Source organism: Heptranchias perlo, chromosome 37, assembly GCF_035084215.1.
Source record: "Heptranchias perlo isolate sHepPer1 chromosome 37, sHepPer1.hap1, whole genome shotgun sequence".
NCBI lineage: Eukaryota > Metazoa > Chordata > Chondrichthyes > Hexanchiformes > Hexanchidae > Heptranchias > Heptranchias perlo.
This window is the reverse complement of record NC_090361.1, coordinates 6,936,305-6,958,246: the sequence shown is the minus strand read 5'-3', so window position 1 is coordinate 6,958,246 and position 21,942 is coordinate 6,936,305. Positions and strand designations below refer to the sequence as shown.

General features: G+C 46.8%; 1 protein-coding gene across 5 annotated transcripts in view; it reads right to left on the bottom strand.

Annotated features, from left to right (window-relative positions):
- zgc:158403 (tetratricopeptide repeat protein 39A) overlaps positions 1–21,942 on the bottom strand; it is a 77,048-nt gene that overhangs the window by 18,152 nt on the left and 36,954 nt on the right. For all 5 annotated transcript variants that reach the window (XM_067973059.1, XM_067973058.1, XM_067973057.1 and 2 more), the window contains 9 exons: positions 18,547–18,678; positions 12,178–12,254; positions 9,317–9,384; positions 8,003–8,067; positions 5,957–6,056; positions 4,999–5,064; positions 3,159–3,267; positions 1,242–1,309; positions 691–750 (listed from right to left, as the gene is read on the bottom strand). In XM_067973059.1, coding sequence (XP_067829160.1) covers positions 691–750; positions 1,242–1,309; positions 3,159–3,267; positions 4,999–5,064; positions 5,957–6,056; positions 8,003–8,067; positions 9,317–9,384; positions 12,178–12,254; positions 18,547–18,678 — 745 coding nt within the window. The remainder of the gene's footprint in view (positions 1–690; positions 751–1,241; positions 1,310–3,158; positions 3,268–4,998; positions 5,065–5,956; positions 6,057–8,002; positions 8,068–9,316; positions 9,385–12,177; positions 12,255–18,546; positions 18,679–21,942) is intronic.

Here is a 21,942-nt window from a genome sequence, read left to right as displayed (position 1 = left end):
ATTTAACATATACCAGTAGATCTCCCGTGGCATTGCTCATGGTGTTAACAACAAAGTACCAAGGAAAGTGTTACAGGAAGCAGTTACCACACTTATAAGGGGTGCACACTATATTCAAGACTTTTATTATATTGTAGATGTTGGGTTAATACCTTCATTAAAAATAGCCAACAAGGGAAGTATATGAATGCATAAGGGGCTGAATCTTGCAGAGTAGTAAGGGCAAAAGCATTGGAGCTGTTGGGTGCTAAGATGGGACAGTAAGGGTACTAAAGGCATGAGTATCAATGGGTCAAATAGGCTTTTCTTCAGCCAGCTTTTCTTATGTATGTATTCCTGATCAGAGGAGAATTCCTATTAAGTTTAACAGTTAGTCCACTGTCAGATTTCACCTGGAGGCAACAGCCCCATCAGTCAGTCTGCCACGAGCAATTCCAAAGTAGAGGGGGACGATCAAAGCAGCAGTGAACACAGTATGATTCAAATAAAGAAAGGCTGCGACGGAGTGAGATAAAAGTGATTCGGATTACTAGACGGAAGTGACTATTGAAAAGATGCTTGGGATTCTACGTCACGAACGCAACAGCACTGGGTCTTCCGAGTGGCAGCTGCAGCCGCACCTCGGTGCGGAGAGAGGCAGCCCCAGCCCCAGCAACACTGACAGTCGACCTCACAGGGAGGATTTCTTACCTCGTCAAGGTTCCCTTTGATTTCTTCAATTCTCCCCGAAAAGAACAGGAATATTGCACCCTGCAAAAAAAAAACATAAAAGGAGCTCATCAGCAAATCATAGGGTTGCCAACTCCAGTTGGGCATATTCCTGGAGGTTTCATCACATGACCTCCCGCCTCCAACCGTCCCGCCCGGTCAAAGACTCCCCCCTTCCACCACCATCCTCCCGCTCATCTCCGAGGGGAAAAAAAAAAGCACGCAATTTTATTTTAAAAAGTCCCTATGAATTTTCTCGGGTTGCTCACAGCAGTGTCCGGGGGGGCTCGCTCCGATACAGATATAAAACAATCTTAAAAAAGAGACACGAGCAATTCAGCCTGAAACTTAAAAGCAATTTACTGCCCTCTAATTCACTTCAGGAATTCCCATGGAGCTACAATGACCTCGATTCCCACTGGGAGTACTTGGGGAGCGGCCTTAAAGGGACAGGCCAGACTCCAGGCTACATCCACACCATTGGACGGCCGCTAGTTAAACATTCAAAAGAAACAAGACCGTGCGGCCCCTACCTTGGGATATTGAGTGAGGTAGGGCTGAAGCAGGACCACTGCGTCCGTGATTTCCTCCTCTCCAGTTCCTAAGCCAAGAGAAAACAAATAGTATTGAAGCAGCTTTTCAGAGTCTGGCTGCTCTGGAGCAGAAGAGTGGCCCCATGTGATTACAACTCCAATTTCCTCTCCCAAAAGGAAAAAACAAATCTGTGCTCTCCTCAGTACTGATTCGGATCAGGAATTCACCATGGGGGGGTACCTGTAGACAGGAAGTTACGTCCTATGACTCCCAGACTCCCATCAATCCAGCTGTTAAGGGGAAACGCCACAGAAAACAGCAGCTCCGCCCAGGAGGCTGGCCACCCAGTTGGGGGGGAAAAAAAATCAAGATCCGTTAAATAAAGCTGCTAATTATACAACAATAATCATCATAGCACCTCCCAAACCCGCGATCTCCACCACCTAGAAGGTCAAAGGCAGCAGGTGCATGGGAACACTATCACCTGCACGTTCCCCTCCAAGTCACACACCATCCCGACTTGGAAATATATCGCCGTTCCTTCATCGTCGCTGGGTCAAAATCCTGGAACTCCCTTCCTAACAGCACTGCGGGAGCACCTTCATCACACGGACTGCAGCGGTTCAAGAAGGCGGCTCACCACCACCTTCTCAAGGGCAATTAGGGATGGGCAATAAATGCCGGCCTCGCCAGCACATCCAGAGAATGAATTTTAAAAAAAGAAAGTTATTTCACTGATGTTTTCAAGATTCTGAAGGAGAGTAACAGAGTTGACCCACGCAAAGAGTTCACAGTGGAAAAGGCTTCAAATACTAGGGGACAGAAGTCAAAATTGAGGAGAAATAAAAGGAAGTCAGGCAGAACCTTGTCTCACAAACAACAATAACATTTATGTAATAAATTAGCTGGAAAGGCCACAGCAGTGACCAGTAAAAATGGGTGCAAGAGGCAACTAGAGGGTTAATTCCGCAATCCAATGCTCCCAGCGGGGAGCTACACTTGAACGGAGTGCGGGCCAGAGATCGAGCACCAATCGGGATGGGGATGGTTGCCTTTAATGGCCTTTCCCTGTTCTTAAAGGTTCTTTCATTTTTTATTTGAAACATTACATTATTTTCAGATTATGCTAATGTGACTCTAGGGATTGTGCGGTTATATAATCAAGATGATCCTTTGGAATGCTTACAGGAATATATTCCAGAATGAGCCTCTATCCTACGGTAACTCAGTGGTTTTCCAGTTGCCTTTCCTAACAGGTACTAATTTAACACACAAGCCGTGTATTTGCAGTAGAGGTCACTCTACAGCAATCAGGAGTAAGAATCCAGGCTGATTTTCACTGTTCTTGATCAATGTCACTGCAGCCAGTTGTAGCATCTCCATCATTGTACCGGCTGAGATCAGTTAACTCGTGGCAGACAAGGGGGAGGTGGGGGCGGGAGGTCAAACTTGGAACCATTCTGGTCTGTACGGCTCAGAGACGGAGACTGTACCTTCATACGAACAATGACAGACAGGAAAAGACCCCCTGGTCCATCCAGCCTGTCCCACACATGGGACGCCTTGTGCATCACGATATAAACACTCCGCACCCCACCCGAAACCATGTGATTTCCTGGGAGAGGCAAAAATACCAGATTAAAAACCCAGGCCAATTTGGGGAAAGTTCTCTCCGACCCCAGGCGATCTAAGCTAGTCACTGAAACAGCGATGAGAAGTTGGGTTTCAGAGCAATGTTGAAGGAAGGTGGACAGGTCAACAGCATTGTTCCTCAGCTGGCAGCGGTGCATGTCACTGGAGGACTAAGGAAAAGAGGAAAGAAGACCAGATCCCTTAAAAAAAAAATCTTCCCTCCTAAGAGAAGAGGATGACGGGAATTTGACGCAAATAAATCTTTGAGCAATCTTTTCTCTTACCGAGTATGAAGGTGAGGAAGGTATAATAACACAGCAGCAGCATAACGCACAGAATTGCTCGTAGATTAGGCACCATCACTCCATCGTGTAACTGGGACAGACCATATTCCTGTCGGAAAATAAATCAGCAACGTCATATTGAGAGCGCGGTGAGCTTGAGTCATTAAGTTCGGGCTAAGGTGGTTGAGTCGCATAGACAGGCCTTGGGTTTTCCAGTGCAGCGCATTGCATTGCATGAGCTACATAAAACTCAAATAGTTCGAGGCATGCAGGTATTCCTCCCTCCTCCCCCAGCCTATATCCACCACCCCCCCCAACACCCCCAATCGCTAGGGGCTCAGAATAGTCCAGTTCACAAAAGACAGTCCTTGCTTGAGCTACCAGCGCCGGGCTTGAGCGGGGAAAGTCATCCTCATTGTCCTAGATGAAACGGCCCCTCCAGGCACAGTCAGGGGCTTGAGTTCAAACTCAGCTCTCAATCTTAGGTCTCAAAATCTAAAACTGTAGCTGGTGCCCATCAGGTTCTCAGCCTCTCTCTAGTGGCGTCACATTAAAGCCGCCATTTATGAAGTGATTTTTTTTTTTGTTGCGTGCGTCAAGGTGTGAGATGTTCCCATTTTGAAATGAGAACCTTTCCCATTTCAGGCACCCACTAGTGTTTTAGCATCAACCACTGCCAGGTCAATCAGGACATGGGTTATATGCAGAGTAAATTCTCCCTACTCTGCCATCCTGGTGCTAATTCCACATTGGAGCTCAATACTCTTAATATTCTTTCCCTGTTCTTTCCCCAAACCTTTTACAATTTTACTTTTTCTAGTGTTTATCTAATTCCCTCATAAATGTCATGAACAATTCAACGCCACTTGTAGTAAAGCATTCTATTTCCTAATAACCCTGTACCTGAAAAAATTCCTTTGAACCTCCCCCTTTATGCTTCTAGTATTAATCCTAAGTTTATGACCCCTCCCCCTTGTTACCGATTCACTGGCCAACGAATATTATCCTTCACTATTTAACCTCTCAATCCTTTTCATAATAGATCACAGCACATAACATGTACTCATTTTATACAACTTCAGAAAAGATGTGCCAGGTGCATTTGTTATCATTATTTATTATTCATTAATTAGCCAGGCCAATAATGATTCACACTATTTGACAAAGAAAGTGTCACAATCAGTTTCACACTAGTACAGTAGTCTCTCTCTAATTAACACAAGCAGGACCAAAAATAAAATCACAAGATACATACCAATCAGAGTCTTGGTATGATACAGCACAGAAGGAGGCTATTCGGCCCATCGTGCCTGTGCCAGCTCTTTGAAAGAGCTATCCAATTAGTCCCACTCCCTTGCTCTTTCCCCACAGCCCTGCAAGTATTTATCCAATTCCCTTTTGAAAGTTGCTATTGAATCAGCTTCCACCGCCCTTTCAGGCAGCGCATTCCAGATCATAACTACTCAGTGCGTTAAGAATATTCTTCCTCATGTCGCCTCTGGTTCCTTTGACAATTACCTTAAAGAAGATTACTCGTCCACCCAGAGTAAAAGACCTCCATCACCTCATCAGACTGTCACTTGAACAAGTCGTGGGTCCACTAGCCTCCGCAGAGAATATACCGAGCACCGGTCATTCTTTGTATGAAATTCCTCCTGACACCTGTCCTAAAGTTTCCTTTCATGAGTTTTAACCTATGTCCCTTGTTCGAGTGTCCTGGTGTAGCCTGAAGTAGTGCTCTAGATACACCAGTTCATACCATATGCACTTCTCTATAAAAGGACCCTTCTCCGTCACCTCCTTTCAAAGCTAAAGCGGCAAAAGGTGATCTTGTCCCTACCTTGTCACCAGAAAAGCCAGCGAACTCCAGCAGTTTCAGGATCCGTGTCGGGAACAGTGACAACGTCTGAGGACAAAGTGAAAGACGATACCAAAAAAAAGCTCTTTTAAAATCTTAAGTCACAGGAACCAGTAAGTTCTCAAATGATAGCTCGCGTGACCCCATGAAGGACCTGGCTACAGGGGATAGAATCTGTCACAATTGCGCAACTTTACTCCGTTTATTGTTTACTGTCTGCTTTTCCAGGTGAGGGATGCCAAAGATGGAGAATGGAAGACTTTCCAATTTCTGGCAACCAGTGCCAGCATCAAGCACTCCCGGGTCAGGTATAACACAGGTTAGATGCAGACTAAAGCTCCCTCCACTCTGCCCCAAAATGTGCCTCATTCCCTCCCTCAAAAGAGTGCACCCTACTGCACCAGTGTTGTATGTTTCCAAACCATCCTAATGGCTTCTCTGAACAAGATTGCAGATTTTTGCTCAATTATGGATACTTCAGTGCTGTGGGGCCATTCCAATTAGAAATTGGGTTACGACACACTTCACATAGAACACTTACAGCCAGGAGAGCTCTTATGCCCACCTGAGGGGGCAGACCGGGCCTCAGTTTAACGTCTCATCCAAAAAGACAGCACCTCCGACGCTGCAGCACTCCCTCAGGACTGCACTGGGAGCGTCAGTCCTAAAATTTATACTCCAGTCTCTGAAGTGGGACTTGAACCCACAATCTTCTGACTCAGAGGCAAGAATGCTACCCACTGAGCCACAGCTGACACCTAACTTGTAGTTGAATCTAACTGTCTTCTTAAAGGAAAGCTTCATTCAGAATAATTATTTGACCACCCCCCAGTGACAAGCTGCTCTGTGCTCCAACTCCCTGTGCCATGAGGAGTCATGATCTTTGCCCCATAAAATGAGCCTCTCCTTTTAAACAAGCCATTCCTAGTTTCGATCTTACCAGATTAAACGCTCCAATTCCCAAAGAAACGCCTCCTTCTAAATGGGAGTGATTCGGTCCTTTGCTAAAGTGGTTGGACTGCAAAAAATTATGGAGCTCCCTGCCAACAACAAAAGGAAAGTCAAGTTTGTCAGGCTCATTAAGTTAGGACTTCAAGTGAGACTGGAGATTAGGAGACGCTCGTGTCCCTCACACAGCTGTGGATGTGGGACAGACTCCAACATAAACAGCTGAGGTGATTAACTCCATCAAAAAAGAGTTGGATAAATATCTGGTTGGGAATTAAATTGGATGATATAGGGATGGGGTAGACCGAGCTGTTCGAGTATTCGGTACGCCACTGTTGTTTTGTGCTGAGGATGGAAGTGGCAGAGTTCTCCGTTAAGAAATAAAGAAGTTACATTTATATAGCACCTTTCTCGACCTTGGGACGTCCCAAAGCGCTTTACAGCCAATGAAGTACTTTTGAAGTGTAGTCACTGTTGTAATGTAAGCAATGTGGCAGCCAATTTGCACACAGCAAGATCCCACAAACAGTGATGTGATGATTGACCAGATAATTTGTTTTAGTGGTGTTGATTGAAGGATAAATATTGGCCCAGGACACCAGGGAGAACTCCCCCTGCTCTTCTTCGAATAGTGCAGTGGGATCTTTTCGTCCCCCCGAGGAGACAGACGGTGCCTCGGTTTAACTTATCAAAAAGATGCAGTGCAGGGTTGAAGAGTGGAGATGTGAGGATGGAAGAATATTCTGGAGTTTGGTTCGATTACTTTGGGGGGGGGGGGTTAGGGAGTACTCATGCAGAACCTTCCTTCAGGAGATTAAACGAGTGGCGTAGAGTCCATTGTAGGATGGTCTGTGGGCATGATGGATGAATTGAGGAAACAACTTGAGGGAAACACAGAGACAAACTGGATGGACAGCCTGAAAACTTAGCTAGTTGACTCAATCAGGAATTCATAAGTTTAGGCCCCCAGCGCCGAAAGACCTTCAGCTTCAATCAGGGGAGAAGAAGGAACAAGGTGCAAAATGCCGACAACATTGGCCCCTCCACCTCATTCCCCCCAACATGCCAGGATTTGACTCGAGTCATAAAGAAGCCTCCGCCTTCACCAGAAGTTTCCATTCCCCGCACCAGCCATCCTTGAGGCTTCTCTAAGTGAGACCAACCGCAGCAGGGAGCGGGGTAGTGTAATGGTTATGTTACTGGACTAGTAACCCAGTAGCCTGGACTAATAATCCAGAGGATGTGAGTTCAAATCTCACCACGGCCCATTGTGAATTCAAATTCTCTGTAAATAAAAAGCTGGTATCAGTAGAAGTGACGGATTGCCGTAAAAAGCCAACTGGTTCATTAATGTCCCTTTAGGGGAAGGAAACTTACTGGTCTGGCCTACATATGACTCCAGCCCCACATCAACATAGTTGATTCTTAACTACCCTCTAAAGTGGCCTTAAGGAAGCCACTCAGTTGTATCAAGGTGGCAGCCCACCACCATCTTCACAGGATGGGCATGCAATGCCCACATTCCAAGAATGAATGTATAGGCTCTGCCAGTGGTTCAGTGAGTAGCTGGGCTATTCAGGTTCAGTGTCTGGTCTATGCCGAGTTAGTTGACCTCTCCAAAGGCAGCAGTCAGGATACTACAATTGGCCTCACGCCCCGAGTTAGGGAGGGTAATATCAGACAATGCCCGCTGCATGGAGATTCACATAAGTGGAGGTTGGATGAAGGTAGGGTCGGTTTTGGTTGTGATGCCCATGCGGTCGACAAGCCTGCTGACCATCGAGGTTTACACACAAAGAATAACCACTTGGATGAAGTAACAGAGAGTGACCGATAACTTAGGAACAACAACTTGCATTTATATAGCGCCTTTCACGAAGTAAAACGTCCCAAGGTGCTTCGCAGTAGTGTAATCAGACAAAAAAAATTGACACCGAGCCAAAGAAGGAGGCATTAAGGCAGGTGACAAAAGGAAGGAATCAACAGCTTCAGGAGTGGAAGGGGAGGGGAGAAAATAGGAATAAAAATCTGAACTCACTTGTAAATCATGAAGCTGTTCCTGACTTTAATCCCACCCTTGATGAAGCTGACCATGTTCTCATCCTGAAAGCACAAGGGTAGGCACAGATAAGTTCACATTTTAACACCAGCAGTGCTGTTTTAACACTAATAAGTGATAAAGAACAAGACACAAGTCCATCATAATTTAGAAGATAGAATAATTTCTTTAGGAACTGGGCGGTACAGAAGGTTTGAACAATGGTCGTGGGTTCTGGGAACCTGGGTTCAAATCCAGCCCTGACGGATGGGCAGCTCGTTGTTCGCGTGATGTATGAAATGAGTTGGATATTTTCAACCAAGTTCCTAATGGGCGTGAGCCCATAACAAAAATAAATCTGCCGTTAACACCTCTCCATTATCTGAGAGTGCTGCAGACACTGTCTAAAATAGAAAATATTCTGTTCCCTAGCAATAATATCCCACACCTGATGAGCCCCAAAGTGAAACCACCAAAAATATAATTAAAAAAGAGAAAATGTCACGGGAAATAAACCAAATGTCACTGCCACCTCACAAATATTTGATATACTTGCACGGCTTCTGATAATTGGGACGACATGGGCTTGATTGTTGTGCCTTGTAATCCACAGTGTAATATTCTGCTGCTAAGATTGAACAGTATCCCTTTAAAGCCACAGCAGTTGTTAAGTAAACACAGCCGCAGGTCAGAATTTAATGCTGTTTGCTCGGGGAACTTTGCAAATTGTTATGTGCTTTTAAGTTTGGCTCCAGGTCAGAAGCGCCCAGCCGTGAATGAGTGGGTTTCTTTTCTTTTAAGGTTATTTTGCGTCTGCAGCAAAGTGCGATGACTGGAGCACCATGGACAAAATGTGTGTTTTCGTCGTGATATCTTTAAAGAAAGAAAGAACATGCATTTATATAGCGCCTTTTACGACCTCAGGGTGTCCCTAAGAGCATTACAGCCAATGAAGCACTTTTGAAGTATAGTTACTGTTGTAATGTAGGAAACGTGGTGGCAAATTTGTGCACAGCAAGATCCCACAAACAGCAACGTGATAATGACCAGATAATCAGTTTTTTTGGTGATGTTGGTTGAGGGATAAATATTGGCCAGGACACCCCTGTTCTTCTTCCAATACTGGCATGGGATCTTTTACGTCTACCTGAGAGGGCAGACGGGGCCTTTATAGAGAGAGAACTATTTAAGCATGTAACGTCACTGTAAGGTCTAATGTTGACATTTTCACGTGGTGTCCGGAGCAGTGACAATTGGAAGACGATAGGGGAGATGATCAAGGTGCTTTAGCTGATAATGACTGTCCACTCTTACCTGTAAGAAGGTGAGGGCAGCTCTCTGCAGTAAACACTCTGCATAGCACACCTCTGCATGGACCTCCTCTGTAAAACAAACCAGGGCATCTGATCGGCACAAAGTCAGGCATGTGACATCATTAACCCTTTCAGTCCCGAGTTTACCATTTATATTATAACTAGAGCAAGTCATTTGTTGCATCGGGGTCGTGACTGTGAGTTCCCAATCCCAATAAGGCAAGTTGCGAAATTGGTCATTCTCAGGCTGGCACCTTGATAAATGATCTTGGAAGCTACCAGATGGTCTTCTTAAAGAAAAAAAAGCAACTGGTTCACCATTGTCCTTTAGGGAAGGGAACTGCTGCCCTGACCTGACCTGGCTTACCCGTAACTCCAGTTACGCACCACATGGTTGATTCTCACTGCCCTGTGACCTGTCCAAGTTGTAAGACCAATCGTTCGCAGCGGTTCAAGGTGGAGGCCGACCACCACCTTCGCAACTCAACTAGGGACGGGCAATAGATGCGACCTCGTCAGCGTCGCCTACAGTAAGCCGATCAACGCAGAGTAAGCGTAGAAACTCTTGGGGTTAGCTGTGGGATGGTCGCACCATGGCAAGTTAATCACTTGCCCTCGTCACTGGGAACGAAGCACTTTGTTGGTATTGAATGGAGGGGGCTTTACTCTGGATCTAAAAGGTGCTATACCTGATCTAACAGTGCTTGTTGCCAATAGTGAAGCCATTTTGTTTCCCAGTGCTGATATCCATCACCTTGATGAGCACAAAAATTCGCCCAAAAACAAAATACATTTTTTGAAAAACTACTTTTTATCTTCCCCGTGATAATTTTCTCACCTCCCCTCCCCACCCAAAGATGTTGGGAAACTGTTCCAGTCACCCTCCAATACCTTGCCCAAGTGGTCAGGTGAACTCAGACAGCAAAGGTCAGCAGACTATGCGACTGCAGTGGGCTTCACAGCCAAGCCAAATCCTGTCCCCATCCACTACTGGCACACAACCAGCATGAGTCACTGGGGAGTAATCAAGAGCAGGAGCCTTGGCCGGCTGACCCCTCCCTAATCCAAGGGCACTGAGGCCAATTGTATTGCTGCTATTGCCATCCAAACTGTGACGAGTTAACTCCGTACATTCAACTCTGGCATTCATGGAATTTAATAAAAACGAAAGAGGCATTGTCTTCATGACAAGTTATTTTGGCAGACATTTTTTTTTGGGGTGGAAGAAGAACAATTGAGATGAACGGTCATTGTCGTTCCCGCCCCCGCCTCAGCTCATCTGCTGCTGAAACCCTCATCCAAGCTTTTGTTACCTCCAGACTCGACTGTTCCAATGCTCTCCCGGCTGACCTCCCATCTTCCACACCCTGTAAACTTCAGCTCATCCAAAAACTCTGCTGCCCGTATCCTGACTCATGTGAAGTGCCCCGCGATGTTTTACTACATTAAAGGCGCAGGATCAATGCAAGTTGTTTTCGTAACAATCTCAACTGACAAGAGATGACTGACTATCTGTTTCAACACAATTTTCATCACTGCAACGCATCCTTGTAAACAAACCAAAAAAAAAATACGTTTGGCAGCTACTTTTCCATGAAGAGAGCATCCCTTTAAAAATGTACCATGTCCCTTTAAAAATACACCTTTCGTGAGCATAACCAGCTGGTTGATGAGGTAGAGGCCACAGGCCACACAGCATCCCACCACAGCAAAAAAGGTGGGAGGTAGAGGGAACAGCACAGAAGAAAAGATTTGGTTGGAAGCCCGAGCCCCTCCCCCAATAGGTGAGTGGGTGTCTGCACTGCCCGGTTTGGAACTTAGTCACATGGACTAGGGAGGTCCCAGATGTGGAATACAACACGGAATACAAAGGGGTGGAAGTTATGGTATAGTTGTATAAAACTTTGGTTAGGCCGCGTTGAGTCTTGGGCATCGCATCTCAAGAAGGACATATTGGCCTTGGAGGGGGTGCAGCCCAGATTCACCAGAATGATACCGGGGCTAAAGGGTTAAATTATGAGGACAGGTTGCATAAACTAGGCTTGCATTCCCTTCAGTATAGAAAATTAAATTGAATGGCAGAACAGGCTTGAGGGGCTGAATGGCCTACTTCTGTTCCTGTGTTGCTATCTGGTCCCAGGAAGGTCCTCAATCTGTGCTGAGTTTGCTGATCTCAGATGGACCAGTGGTACAGGTGAAAAAATGGTCTCAGCATCCCTAGAAAGTGCATGTGTGCGTGCGTTGGGTGAAGACAGAATTGAGATCCACTGTGATGCTGCTCACAATCGGGTAGACTGTTGACAATCACAGTCTAGCCTCACACACGAGGCTTATCGAAGGCCACTCTGGTTAGGAATCGGAGACTGCCGATGCTCGTAGAACCTTACCCCAACCAGGAGTAGGAGAGAGGAGGAGAAAATAAAACCAAAATAGCAAAGAGAGTGCTCAGAGAAGAGAATTAAGGAATATTCAGTGGTTAAATGGAGACATGATGAGCCAAGTAGACTCCTTTGGCTTCTTGCTCATCCCTGATTTTCATCATTCCACCATTGGCGGACGTGCCTTCAGCTGTCTAGGCCCTAAGCTCTGGAATTCCCTCCCCAAACCTCTCCGCCTCTCTCTCTCCTTTAAGTCACTCCTGCCTCACCGGTCCTAATATTTCCTTATGTGGCTCGGTGTCAAATTATGTCTGATAATCGCTCCTGTGAAGCGCCTCGGGACATTTTACTACGTTAAAGGTGCTATATAAATCCAAGTTGTTATTGTTGTAAGCTTCTGTGGATAGTAGAGCAATTAATCTAATGAAATCAATGTCTTCATCTCTGAGGTTTAATTTCCGGTGCAGATCGCACCAACACAAACCTTCTGTGAAGTGATCCCCGGCCGGTTTGTTCACGAGACTCGAGAGGGAACCAACCACGGTCGACTTCTTTCGAAACCTGTTGGAAACAAGCGATCCATTAGACTGTCCAGTTGTGCCTCGCCAGCCGCAAGCACACGTTTGGGAACTCGGGCGCCCGCAGCCCGTGAGATGAACGTTTGGGGAAAACGTGGGCTGTGTGATTACACGGTCCTGGCAGGTGGAGACCTCGCTAGGAGCAGGCAGGCGGAAGACTGACCCTATTGTGCTGAAGTTCCCAGTACAGTGAGGTTCATAGCAAATGTTCGTCTGCAATGCACCACATACTGGGGGTAAGCTGTCAATCTCACCGAGAGGAGCTGTAAGGGTGCCTGGTGTGAGAAGGGCAGTTGTCGCACTGGTGCAGTACAGGGTGTTGGGCACGTTGTTGGAGCAGAGCAGAAGGGCATCAGAAAGGTGGAACCTCTCACAACCTTCCTTTCCTCCTACAGGCTGCATGTTTTAAAACCCGACCTTGGTGTCATCTAATCACTACTCCATAATTAACCTGGTCCTACTCTTCACAACCTCGCTGGGCATCCAGGCCTTGGTCCTCCAATCGGGCGACTCAATGGTCACACACGAAGGATGGACATTCTGGGACCAGAAAATGGCCGAGAGCCATGGAACTGTACCCCAGCTGGAAGGCAGAAACATGTTCCTATGTTCTAGAAGGAGTGAAACCTTCTGGAGAGAAGGGAAGATAAAAGCCACCAGTCCCTCTGAACAGGAGTTTGAAGATCTGTGGATCCATTTTCCAAATTAGCATTCCCAGCCAGCATATCAGGAATTTGGGCAGAGGTCGACGCACCTGTACTGATTTTCTGTCCATTAATTGTGATCCGTGCTCCCATCAGAGGAAGCTCTGTAACCCCCTCCCCCCCCTCCCAGTGAACAAAACTCTCGGGGTATTAGAACATAGACCCCCTCCCCAACTTTTTCCAAAGTTGGTCAAACACAGAAGCGTAAACTATTCTAAACACACTCTGACATTACGTTTAATTCAATAAAGGTTGCTTACTTGTGAGACACACTGGCAGAGAATAGTCCTCCCCCAACCTGCACAGGACAACAAAGGGATCGCTGACTGTGAGACAGCATTCCCTGAAATCACTGAACCTGGAGATCTTATTGCCCTTTCTCCCACCAGCCATTCATTATTTCTTTTTTTTTTAATATTTTTTTTTGGTGAATTTTGCCATCATCAAGGTGGGGAGATGGCAGTGCTGGGGAATGAAAGACTTTTCTACTCTTATGCTAAGTCAGGTACAGCACAGGTTAGATACTGTATAGAACTCCCCCTACACTGCCCTATCCCAAGTCAGGTACAGCACAGGTTCGATACTGTATAGAACTCCCCCTACACTGCCCTATCCCAAGTCAGGTACAGCACAGGTTAGATATTGTATAGAGCTCCCCCTACACTGCCCCATCGCAAGTCAGGTACAGCACAGGTTAGATACTGTACAGAACTCCCCCTACACTGCCCCATCCCAAGTCAGGTACATCACAGGTTAGATACTGTATAGAACTCCCCCTACACTGCCCCATCGCAAGTCAGGTACAGCACAGGTTAGATACTGTATAGAACTCCCCCTACACTGCCCCATCCCAAGTCAGGTACAGCACAGGTTAGATACTGTATAGAACTCCCCCTACACTGCCCTATCCCAAGTCAGGTACAGCACAGGTTAGATACTGTATAGAACTCCCCCTACACTGCCCCATCCCAAGTCAGGTACAGCACAGGTTAGATACTGTATAGAACTCCCCCTACACTGCCCTATCCCAAGTCAGGTACAGCACAGGTTAGATACTGTATAGAACTCCCCCTACACTGCCCCATCCCAAGTCAGGTACAGCACAGGTTCGATACTGTATAGAACTCCCCCTACACTGCCCCATCCCAAGTCAGGTACATCACAGGTTAGATACTGTATAGAACTCCCCCTACACTGCCCCATCCCAAGTCAGGTACATCACAGGTTAGATACTGTATAGAACTCCCCCTACACTGCCCCATCCCAAGTCAGGTACAGCACAGGTTCGATACTGTATAGAACTCCCCCTACACTGCCCCATCGCAAGTCAGGTACAGCACAGGTTCGATACTGTATAGAACTCCCCCTACACTGCCCCATCGCAAGTCAGGTACAGCACAGGTTAGATACTGTATAGAACTCCCCCTACACTGCCCCATCCCAAGTCAGGTACAGCACAGGTTCGATACTGTATAGAACTCCCCCTACACTGCCCTATCCCAAGTCAGGTACAGCACAGGTTCGATACTGTATAGAACTCCCCCTACACTGCCCCATCGCAAGTCAGGTACAGCACAGGTTAGATATTGTATAGAACTCCCCCTACACTGCCCCATCGCAAGTCAGGTACAGCACAGGTTCGATACTGTATAGAACTCCCCCTACACTGCCCCATCGCAAGTCAGGTACAGCACAGGTTCGATACTGTATAGAACTCCCCCTACACTGCCCCATCGCAAGTCAGGTACAGCACAGGTTCGATACTGTATAGAACTCCCCCTACACTGCCCCATCCCAAGTCAGGTACAGCACAGGTTCGATACTGTATAGAACTCCCCCTACACTGCCCCATCCCAAGTCAGGTACAGCACAGGTTCGATACTGTATAGAACTCCCCCTACACTGCCCCATCCCAAGTCAGGTACATCACAGGTTAGATACTGTATAGAACTCCCCCTACACTGCCCCATCCCAAGTCAGGTACAGCACAGGTTCGATACTGTATAGAACTCCCCCTACACTGCCCCATCGCAAGTCAGGTACAGCACAGGTTCGATACTGTATAGAACTCCCCCTACACTGCCCCATCGCAAGTCAGGTACAGCACAGGTTCGATACTGTATAGAACTCCCCCTACACTGCCCCATCGCAAGTCAGGTACAGCACAGGTTAGATACTGTATAGAACTCCCCCTACACTGCCCCATCCCAAGTCAGGTACAGCACAGGTTCGATACTGTATAGAACTCCCCCTACACTGCCCTATCCCAAGTCAGGTACAGCACAGGTTCGATACTGTATAGAACTCCCCCTACACTGCCCCATCGCAAGTCAGGTACAGCACAGGTTAGATATTGTATAGAACTCCCCCTACACTGCCCCATCGCAAGTCAGGTACAGCACAGGTTCGATACTGTATAGAACTCCCCCTACACTGCCCCATCGCAAGTCAGGTACAGCACAGGTTCGATACTGTATAGAACTCCCCCTACACTGCCCCATCGCAAGTCAGGTACAGCACAGGTTCGATACTGTATAGAACTCCCCCTACACTGCCCCATCCCAAGTCAGGTACAGCACAGGTTCGATACTGTATAGAACTCCCCCTACACTGCCCCATCCCAAGTCAGGTACAGCACAGGTTCGATACTGTATAAAGCTCCCCCTACACTAGTTCCCATCCCGACCTCTACCCAGTGATCCCTGCTGGAATGTGCGGATATGAGCTTCACACAAAGGCAGGACCAGGCTCGACTGTGGAGTCCCTCACAATTAAATAACCCACTGATGTTCACTGTCTAATGAGCAATGGCCACCTATACGAAGTACTGGAGGGCTGTTGGGGCCCACGGGTCTGTACCCCAGCGAGGAATCGGTGCCACGAAGGGAGAAAAAAAAAAGGTGGTGGTCAAAGTTGGCACAAGAACAACATTCAAACCCAGGTCCCCGGGGCGAAAGCCAGCACTGTCGCCTGGTTCCCCACTACGTCAGTCTTCAAAAACAACAGCTATTAACGTTTGACATCTGTTGAGTATAATAGTCATATTCTGTCAAAATGATTGTGGCCTGGAAACAAGTCCATTCTTATCAGTATGTAAATAATTTCAGGCAAATACAGGAGCCAATGAGGTTGACGAGACTCCTGTAATAGCTCTAGTGTGAGCTGACAAAGAGCACTCAAATTATTGCTAAGCAAAGCTAGACGTTCCAAATTAATGAATCGGTTTTACAGTTGATTTCCTTTAATGATAAAATGATCCAACAAAACCACTGAAAGATAGAAGAGTAAGCTGGCCCACTGTCAACCTCACGGACTCCACATGTCCACAGTCAGTGTCAGGCTCGGCTCTCAATAATAGCACTCTTGCCTCAGACTCGGAAGTTGTGGTTTCAAGACCCACTCCAAGACTTGAGCGTCTAATCTGGGCTCTCACTTGCACTGCAGTATTGAGAGGTTTCTTCAGTGTCGGAGGGCTGTCTTTCGGTTGAGATGTTAAACCGAGGCCCTGTCTGACGGATGTAAAGTTAGCCAACGTCACTACTCAAAGAAGAGCAGGCGAGTTCTCTGCCCGGGCCAACATTCATCCCTCAACCACCACCACCAAAATCAGACTAACCGGTTATTTATCCCATTCCTGTTTGTGGGATCTTGCGGTGCACAAAATGGCTGCTGCATTTGCCCACATCACAACAGTGACTACATTGAAAAGAAATTTATTGGCTATGAAGAGCTTTGAGGGCAAGATAAATGCAAATTCTTTCTTTCATTCTCTAGGGAACATTACTTGTTCATTGAGAGTATATCTGGTTTTCTCATTTAAAATTAATTAATATCCAGCAGCAACAAAATTACTGTAATCAGAATATAAATAGCATTTGGATAAAATTTTTCAGAAGTTAAGATAAGAAAGCACAAAAGGCCACTGAGCTCATTCCGAAGACAAGAACAATCCACTCCATTGTAGTCTCTACCCAACCCATTTAAACTCCTGAGGAAAGACAGTGTAAAGTTCCTCCCTCCCCCAGTAAACATATCTATCCAGAAGAAGAACAAAAGAACTGGTGTTTGTAGAGGGTCCTCAGTCACGGTCATGTAGGCAAACAAAGCAGCCAACTCACCTACAGCAAGATCCCACAAACAGAAAACGACATCGGCTTTTGGTAGTGTTGGTTAGAACCTATTCTGTCCAATTGCCTTCCTTTGCGTGACGCTGTGTTTTCTTTCTTGCTAATTTTGTCCTTTCCCTTCCCCTCCTGAAGACAGTGATTCCTACCTGGAGGATGGTTCCTTAGGTAACCCCCCCACCCCAGTACCTTGCTCAAACGCCCAATATTTGTGTGTAAGTGTGTCGGCAGGCTGTTCAACTGCATAGTGGCTTTACGTGATTCTTTCCTTAACTGATGGCCACTCACACACATTTCCAGGAGGGGGGGGTCTCAGAATAGTGAACAGCAGCAGGGACCCTGGCTTTTCCCTACCCTAATCCAGGGCCATTTGTAGTGCCCCTACCACAACCCCACCCGAGATAATGCAGCGCAGGCTGGGAATTTATCCTGGGATCTTTCCAGTCTTTATGGCTCGTTACCACACTTACGCACTGGATCACTGATGATGATTGTAACTCTCAATGGAGTAACATCTCCTGACGTACTGCCTCGGCTTTGTTCCAATTTGTAGCTTCTGATTCCGAAGCCGCCTCTGCTGTCCTCCTCAATGTGGCCCACGCACTGTGCCACCGAGCAAGTTCCCAAATGAAACCTGGAGAGACCTGCTGAGCTGAGGTGAGCTGCTTCACTTGGGCAAGTAGATCCAGGGATTTACATAGAATTTTACAGCACAGAAACAGGCCATTCGGCCCAACTGGTCGATGCTCCACACGAGCCTCCTCCCTCCCTACTTCATCTAACCCTATCAGCATATCCTTCTATTTCTTTTTCCCCTCATGTATTTATCTCACTTCCTCTTAACTGCATCTATGTTATTCGCCTCAACTACTCCATGTGGTAGCAAGTTCCCCATTCTCACCACTCTCTGGGTAAAGAAGTTTCTCCTGAATTCTTTATTGGATTTATTAGTGACTATCTCATATGGGGACGCACTGGCACTAGCACTGTTGTTGGTGGCTGGCGGTAGAGGCCTCAGAGATTGTTGCTGGTCTTCCTGCCCGTTTGGGGAGTGGGCTGTGGCAACCAGAGGTACTGGACAATGATCATCCTCCTCCTCCAGTCTCTGCTACCCTCCCACACCCTCGGGATCAAATACCGTCAACTCTCGGAGCAGTGCACCCTCTTTGGGGATGTGGGATGAAAGGGAAGGGCTGATAAGATAAAATACTGAAAACAAGAGTTTCATCTCCTCTAAAAATATTAACTGGAAGTCAGAATAACCTCCGAATGATCAGAGGTCAAGGAATGTGAATATAATCGTGCACAGAGACAGATGTTTCACTATCACATCACTTTACCTTTGACCCCAGCAGAAGCCATTCTAAGTGCTGTAACTAAAGCAAATAACCTACAACAAACCCAAGACCCTCACTCATTCCCCGCCCCCCCCCACCCAATGCCATACCTTTGACAAATCTCCTGTGCTTCTTTCATCGTATGTCCGGCACTGATGAGGTCATCGTGTTCAAAGGTCATCATTGCCTGCATTTCCAAAATGGTGGCATATATCAGAGCATGGTACATGCTCTCCTTTACCCTGTCAAACAAACAAGAAATAAGTTATTGAACCTAGGTTTCTAGAGCATCAACTTGGCATTGTCGGTAGGACTCGCACCTCTAAATCAGAAAGTTTTATACTTGAGAGCATAATCTGAGCGGACGCCCCAGTGTAGCACCGCAGGCCTGCTGCATTGTTGGAGGTGTTGTCTTTCAGATGAAACGTTAAACTGAGGCCCAATCCACTTGTTCAGCTGGACACAGCCCTATTCAATGAAGAGCAGGGAGTTCTCCTGGTGCCCTAGCCAACATTTGTCTCAACCAAGACTACCAAAATCAGATTATCTGGTGATTCATTCATTTGCTGTTTGTGGGACCTTACCATGTGCAAAATGGGCGCTGTTTTTGTTTACATGACAACCGTGACTACACTTCAAAAAGGAATCCATTGGTTGTAAAGAGCAGTAGGATGTCTTGAGGACGTGATAAGATGCTTTATTCAAGCCAGGTTTTTCCCTTCTTTAGGTTTCGGTAGCAGAATTATTTGATTTATATATGAACTTAGAACCAAAGAAAGATTTCAGCCTGATTGTTCCCTGACAGAATGTCCAAGTTGGGGCCCAAAGGACGACAAAGAGTTGAAAAAGCCATGGGCTCATCTTCTCCACCTTCCTAGCAGCAATATCTGACAATGTGTTTCTTTTAAAAAAGGTATTTGTCCGATTTTGCCTCCACGATATAGAATCATACAATCAGAGAATGGTTACAGCACGGAAGGAGGCCATTCGGCCCATTGAGTCCATGCCGGTTCTCTGCAAAAAGCAATCCAGCTAGTCCCACTCCCCCGCTCTATCCCCATAGCCAAGCAATTTTTTTCCCTTCAAGTACTTATCCAATTCCCTTTTGAAAGCCACAATTGAATCTGCCTCCACCACCTCCTCGGGCAGTGCATTCCAGATCCTAACCACTCGCTGTGTAAAAACGTTTCTCCTCATGTCGCCTTTGGTTCTTTTGTCAATCGCCTTAAATCTATGTCTTCTGGTTCTTGACCATTCCGCCAATGGGAACAGTTTCTCTCTATCTACTCTGTCTAGACCCTTCATGATTTTGAATACCTCTATCAAATCTCCTCTCAACCTTCTCTGTTCCAAGGAGAACAATCCCAGCTTCTCCAGTCTATCCACGTAACTAAAGTCCCTCATCCCTGGAATCAATCTAGTAAATCTCTTCTGCACCCTCTCTAAGGCCTTCACATCCTTCCTAAAGTGTGGCGCCCAGAACGGGACACAATACTCCAGTTGTGGCCAAATCAGTGTTCTATAGAGGTTCATCATATCTAAACCATTTGTTGCTTCCTTGGTAATCTCTTCCAATAACCAACTAGCCTCTCGGTATGTCTCAATCTACCTCTTCCCCAGTTACAGAGTGTGTCACCAGGAAGCAGCTCCTTCATAGACTTTTCCTCCCCGCCTTCTGGGTGGGTGGTCACTCCTGCTGGAGTATAGACCCACGGACACCCAGCTGCCCTCTGGCACCAAACAGGTTCAATTTGACTGAATTAGATGCCGATTCATTGAATTCCTTTGGGCGAGAGCTGGACCTGTTTCGGGCTGGGGCAGAGATCACCTCCTACAAAAAAGGTAGGGACCGCATAGAATAATCAGGCCCGGAGTGATCTCCTGGACTAGTTTTGATCGTGGAGGAGGGGAGGGGGGCAGGGTGTTCAGAGAGGAATTTCCCAGATTTTATTTTCCCCAAATTGGCCCTGGGCTTTTTTTTTGCCTCTCTCAGGCGATCGTGTGGTTTTGGGTTGGCGTGAGGAATCTATATATCGAGATGAATAAGGTATCACAATGGATGGACCAAAGGGTTTTTTGCTGTCTGTCATTGTTCGTAACCATTCTTCGTATGAATGGTGGATGGGCGTAGGCTATTTCACCATGACAGGCATCACAACCGAGTCCAATCCCTTCCTCACCCAATATCTACATGCCTGCACCTTCCAGCAGTGGTCAGTGGCTAGCAATCAGGAATAGGAGCCCTGGCTGATGCATACGCCTATCTCCGAAATTCAAGGGCGCCATATAAATGCAAGTTGTTGTTGTCTTTCCCCCCCCCCTCCCTAGTTAGGAGCATCCAGGCCTATCGTAGGACCCATACCACTACCCCAGGGATCACCTGACCCAGCACAGATTGGGGGTTTGAAGGTGGGATCATCTTTTTCTGTCTGTCTCCGTACCAGACTGGATGTTGTATGAAGCCACTGAGCCATGAGAGAGCTGTATTGGGAGAGGTGGCGATTCTGGACAGGCTCACTGCCTGCTCCTAAAATTCACTTTAAAGTCATGTTAGTTGTCAGAGTAGCAGGTCTATCTGAGCCCCAACAAACTGTGCTGCTTCAGTGTTTCAATTTCAGTTAAAACTTTACATAAAACAAGATTAACAAAACATAAACAAACAATGATGTCCATCATTACCCACTTCTCATTTTAGGAACTGAAGTGGTTGGTGAGGCAATTTATCCTGGTGGCAATGCCGCTCTAGGACAGTGCCACAGCCAGAGATTACAACAGGTCCAACATCGGAATTCCCTCCTGTGTGATTATTAGCTTTGCCTCAGTGGTGGCAGCGCGCCTCTGAGTCAGAGGTTTGTGGGTCCAAACCCCACCCCAAGACCTGAGCTCATAATCCAGGCTGATACTTCAGTGCAGTACTGAGGGAGTGCTGCATTGTCAGAGGTGCCACCTTTCGGATGAGACATTGAACCCCATCTGCCCTCTCAGGTGGGCATTAAAGACCCTGTGGCACTATCCAAAGATCAGCGGAGGTGTCCTGGCTTAACCTCAATCAGAACCACCAAAAAAAAACAGGTTAACTGGTTATTTATTTCACGTTTGTGGGATCTTGCCATGCGACAACTATTTGCCTGCAAAACAATGACTACACTTCAAAAGTAATTCAACTGCAAAAAGCTTTGGGACGTCCCATTGACGTGGAAGGTGTGCCATGAATGCAAAGTCCTTTCTGTCTCTCTCACCTCTTTAATTGCCCCCTTTATGCGGTGGGCTTTTCAGGTGATTCATTTTGATGGCAGAGGGAAGTGGGGAGGGCGGGGAGACAGAGGATCCCTCGAGCAGGTTGCGAACTGCAGGCTGGAGACAAGAAATGGCCTCCTCCTTCCCGAACTCCCTGTAAACACACAGTCGCATCCTAGCAACTACGGCCATGCGAGTGGGGAGAGGGGCATTTAGATCAGCAGGTTCACTGCCCTCCCCACCCTGCAATCGCCCTCATCACCAGTTTT